Source organism: Metopolophium dirhodum, chromosome 6 (assembly GCF_019925205.1).
Source record: "Metopolophium dirhodum isolate CAU chromosome 6, ASM1992520v1, whole genome shotgun sequence".
NCBI lineage: Eukaryota > Metazoa > Arthropoda > Insecta > Hemiptera > Aphididae > Metopolophium > Metopolophium dirhodum.
In genome coordinates this window covers 28,718,086-28,723,277 of record NC_083565.1, presented here as the reverse complement: position 1 = coordinate 28,723,277, position 5,192 = coordinate 28,718,086, and the positions used below count along the sequence as shown (strand labels likewise).

Below are 5,192 nucleotides of genomic sequence, written 5' to 3'. Positions count from 1 at the left end.
ATGGCTATTGGCTATAGAAGGTACAAGCCATAAAGTAATTAAAGAGATTTGTGGTATCCAATTTGGTATTTACCTAGACAAAAATAAATCATTTAAAAAAAAAACAATTTTTCACTTCGCCCAAAAAATACTCCGCTGTTGTAGATTGGGAACCAATATTACACAACATCGTTTTTACTTTAATATTGTCATTTGTCTTAAAAATATTGTGGCCCCTTAACATATGCAAGGGAAAACGATTGTCCCAATCGAACCATTATTCAGCCTACTTGTTGTTTACACAGACACTTGTATCATAGGGCAATGCCAAATATCTAACTAATGTGTGGACGTTTACCGTTTGGATCTCATGGTTTTCTTATCATTTTAAATTCAATGCTGTTATCTGTTGTTAATTTTACACTCGTGAATTCTTGGCAATCGGTAGTTGTCTGATATTTATTTGATGTTTTCATTAAATTCCGTGGTTAATATGGAAAACTGTCGAATGGAAACGGACGCTCACTTGATGTCGCAAGCACAACTTTATGCACAAGCTCCTCAACCATTACAAATACAACACTCGCCAGCTCCTAAACCAAGTACGTTCTATTGTCTACAATAATATTGGTCTAGAACGTTCTGTTTGGGGGGAGGGGGGGCATCGGCGTATATTTCGGTGTTGAACTTGAATACTTGATAGAACTATAATGTACCTGTTATACGCCTGGCCTGGGGGACACAGGATTGACGATTTATGTGAACACAATCGCGTCGTGGGGTGGTGTAATGCGTACTAGCCATCATCCGTCCGTGTTGGTCAATGGTCTCATCTCTAATAATATAATATTATCTATAAGCCTTGTCACGGAGAACGGGTCTGTGATCACCGATCTGTCGGGATCAATCGTTCGCCGGATCGTGGCTCAACATATTTACAAAATTATACAAAATATCTAACCTATGAACATTTAAATTCGAATTTCTAAATTCAAACGAATTACAATATTAAAGATTCAAAGGTATTTATCTCCATAAATTATAATACCTAATGTTATTAAGTGCCCTGCAGAGTTATTCGACCGCAGACCAACTGTGACAAAGTGTCTGCAGCTCCTTTGACGTTTTGTTGTTTTCATTTTCATTTTTCTATCACAAATTAACTAGGTACGACAATACACATTTCAAAAGGAATGTTTTTCTTATGAATTTAACTGTTGTACACTCGTTGTACACACAGTAGTGGAATTTCTTCATCATAGTACCTAGTTTATTTATGAATTTAAGCCAAAGGAATGCAACAAACAAGTGCACCGACGTCAGCTGATGCCTGTTTGAGTATAGTACAAAGTTTGATGTGCTATCGACAGGGATGGGAAAGAGAAGCATTTGCCAAACGAGCGATTGAGTCACTGGTTAAAAAGTTAAAGGTAACTATTGAATGGACAATTAAAATTAAATTTCCTTATTACCTAACCTGCCTAACGTAAGTTGTAAATTTTAGTAGATGAAATGTTATCTAGATATACTATTATGATAATATTGAATTCAATATATTCCTATAATTGTGCTAATAAATAATGAATGTTTACTAATTACTTAGGGTAAAAGAGATGAATTAGATAATCTTATTCTAGCTATAACTACAAATGGTTCGAATCCAAGTAAATGTGTTACAATACAAAGAACATTAGACGGACGGTTACAGGTGAGTGATTATATTTAAATTTTTTCTTCTCTGAAAATTTGATAGTTAAAATATTGAGTTAACTTGTATATTGTATTGAATAGCTATTTGTTATTAGCACAGCCAAAGTGTATTTGGTATTTGCAGATTCTAATTATTATTTTAGAAATTAAATATCTCAAACATTAATTAGTTACCCATAGCGATTATTATTTATAATCTACATTTTATTTTGTTATAGATAGCTGGGCGTAAAGTTTTTCCGCATGTAATATATGCAAGAATCTGGCGATGGCCAGATTTACATAAAAATGAACTCAAGCACTTAAAGTATTGCCAATATGGTTTTGATTTAAAATGTGATTCTGTGTGTGTTAATCCGTATCATTATGATCGTGTTGTATCACCAGGCATAGGTAAATTAATTATTTACTTATATTATTATGATTATTTGTTAAGTGTAATAAATATTTAGATTTAAGTGGTCTAACACTACAAAGTGGTACATCTAATAATGGTTCTGGCCGAATAATTAGCCTAATAGATGAGTATAAAGCTGGCGGGGAAGGAATGTCTACCTCGCCAACTGGTTCTGGTCAAGTTAGCAGTTCCAATATGAACAGTGATGTACCCGGAAACAGCCCATCTATGAGTGTACAACATCACTTACCTCTTTTATGTCACCACAGAATTCCAGCCACTGATGTTTCTCAACAATCAACCGTCTCTCAAGCTGCTGGTAAAAATTAACTATGAAAATATATTTAAATTCTTAAAATATTTATTGCATGATAATGATAGGTTAATATTTTCTATATATTCAACTATTTAGATTTGAATGAATTATTTTATGTTTAAGAATTTTAGTATAGTTTTGCATTTTATTACAGTTATTAGTAGAACATAATTATTTATAGGAGATATTCGTTTGTTTCGGCCCACACTACAGCAGCACCAAATTAGTGTAAATTCTCAAGTACAGATTAAGACTGAACCATGTGAAAATTGGATGCCAAGTACACCATCACATACACCTCCCAATAGTAAGTTTCTTAACTAATAATATGTTAACTTACGTTCGGAAATTCCCTTACATAAAATGATATAATATTATAAAAGAAAAATTAATATTTATGAAAATTAATTTATGAAAGGTAGCTAATTATGTATTTATTATTATTTGTATTAAGGTACAATTTTAACCATATTTTAAAATTGTCAATTTATCATTTACATTCTCTTGAGTTTACTATCAAATATTTATTGATTTAATTTTCAATGATGTAACTGCTTATATTATATGATTATTTATGTTTTAAGCTTAAATGTCATCGCTTAATTCGGATCTTAAAAATCGATTCAATAGTTAAGCCAAAACCTAGAGAAATTTCTTAAAAATAAATTATGTATAACATAAAGCTTTTGAATATATATATCTAAATTATATAGAAAATATATGACAATTAAACTATACATATTACCAATGTCTTACACTTTTGTGCCTAGTAAAGGGTAGATAAGTTAATTAATCATTTTTGCTAATTTTATAAATAAGTAGTAATTTATAACCTTTTTTGCTATAGGACCAACATACATGCCATTTCAAAATCCCAGTATGCTCAAAGTACAAAAGAAAGACAATTTATGTAATTATATTATCCTTTAATAAAATTATTTTCAATGAACTGAGTAATATTTTTATTTCACATACAGTACCTAGTCAAACAACGACACCTCATGATTATCAAGAACCTACCACCCTGATGCCTGGTACAATAACAGATAATCGACCAGTACAAAGCACATTTACTTATACACATTCAATGAAACCACCACATCCAATATTTTGTGAGTATATTGAATATCTACTCTTTTAGAGCTGTTATATTATATTTAAATATCTCTTGAATGTAATTATATTGTTCTTCTAGGGGGAGAGTCTGAAATGGGACTTAATGGTTTATTATCATCTCAGCCAGCTCCTGAATATTGGTGTTTAATTGCTTACTTTGAATTTGATACTCAAGTTGGAGAAATGTTTAAAGTTACATCTACTTGCCCTAATGTCACTGTTGATGGTTATGTTGATCCCTCTGGAGGTAATCGATTTTGTTTGGGTGCCATCTGTAATGTTCAAAGGACAGAACAAAGTGAAAGAGTTAGGTAAAAATAAGTAACAATATTAGTTATTAGTGTAAGCTTGATATTCACAACATTAATAAATAATGGTCTCTACAGATTGCATATTGGGAAAGGTATTCAATTAGATCTGGTTGGAGAAGGAGATGTTTGGTTAAAATGTCAGAGTAATCAATCAGTTTTTTTGCAGTCATATTATTTAGATAGAGAAGCTGGTAGAGCACCAGGAGATGCAGTCCATAAAATTTATCCTCGTGCATACATTAAAGTATGTAAAGTATATTTTGATAACTAAAATATAATACAGTTTTGTTTTTGTTTTCTATGATATGTTACATGTTTTAAATTATTTAGGTTTTTGATCTTAGACAGTGTTATAAGCAAATGTGTCAACAAGCTGAAACAGCTAAAAACGCAGCTGCCGCACAAGCGGCAGCAGTTGCAGGACACCTTGCAGGATCTCAAATTGTGGATGGTATTGCTCCAGTTATAAGTATGTGATTCTGTTATTCACTAAATATATTACAGCCTATCATACAATTTATAATTATTATATTTTTAAACTTTTGTTAAAGGGTTGAGTGCTGTAGCAGGTATTGGAGTAGACGATTTAACAAGATTGTGCATATTAAGATTAAGTTTTGTAAAAGGTTGGGGTCCCAACTATCCACGAAGTAGCATTAAAGAGACTCCATGCTGGATAGAAGTATGTACTTCTAAAATAATTATATTAAATTTAGTGTCAAAAAATAATAATATTACAAACAACTTTAATTTGAATTTACAATTATTATAAGGTTCATTTACATCGAGCATTACAACTTTTGGATGAAGTGTTACACTCAATGCAAATAGATTCATCAAAAGTGTCGCAGCCGGGAATGAAGCAATAATAGTTTGTGCGCCCGGACGTCTGCACACACCTTATCACACACACGACCGACCTTTGTAACTTGTGTGTAATGGTGTTATAGCTCCACTAGAATTGGTTGGGTTCGCCGCGCAAGTACTAGTGAGCTATATGGTGTACTGATGTGTAAGGTGTGTATATATGTTTGTGTGTGTGCTTAAAAACTAATAATAGGTAACTCAAATAAATAATAAGAATAGAGTTTATGTATTGAGTTGCTGTTTTAATTGATATTTTGATAATAGACAATATAATATATAATAATACCACGGTAACACAAATTAATAAATAATAATATTGAACGGCCCAACCTTCTGGCCCAACAGAATAAGAACAATAATAATAAAAATAATGTGCATAACACTCACAACTTTGTTGGTGAACTGCTGGCCAGCTGCTACAACCAGTGCCTGTATAATAAATAATCTGTATAATAAATCTGTTCCTAACCCTTTATTTTATTTTATTTTTTGTTTT

At 31.6% G+C, this 5,192-nt stretch overlaps 1 protein-coding gene across 1 annotated transcript; it reads left to right on the top strand.

Moving 5' to 3' along the window:
* The first annotated feature begins 487 nt into the window (after window positions 1–487).
* Window positions 488–4,880, top strand: LOC132946983 (mothers against decapentaplegic homolog 4-like). The gene is made up of 13 exons (XM_061017138.1): window positions 488–581; window positions 1,267–1,409; window positions 1,583–1,687; window positions 1,908–2,082; window positions 2,142–2,405; window positions 2,584–2,709; window positions 3,250–3,312; window positions 3,380–3,514; window positions 3,598–3,829; window positions 3,905–4,073; window positions 4,160–4,298; window positions 4,381–4,511; window positions 4,603–4,880. Exons 1-13 carry the CDS (start codon window positions 488–490, stop codon window positions 4,696–4,698), a joined length of 1,872 nt encoding a protein of 623 aa, XP_060873121.1. The 3' UTR covers window positions 4,699–4,880.
* Window positions 4,881–5,192: the final 312 nt, after the last annotated feature.

What these genes read in the sequence shown, in the direction of transcription:
- LOC132946983 (XM_061017138.1), top strand. Translation starts at nt 488, where the DNA reads ATGGAAACGGACGCTCACTTGATGTCGCAAGCACAACTTTATGCACAA. An exon ending in GAACAAAGTGAAAGAGTTAG is followed by an intron (nt 3,830 to 3,904) that starts GTAAAAATAAGT and finishes TGGTCTCTACAG; the next exon opens with ATTGCATATTGGGAAAGGTA. An exon ending in AGACTCCATGCTGGATAGAA is followed by an intron (nt 4,512 to 4,602) that starts GTATGTACTTCT and finishes AATTATTATAAG; the next exon opens with GTTCATTTACATCGAGCATT.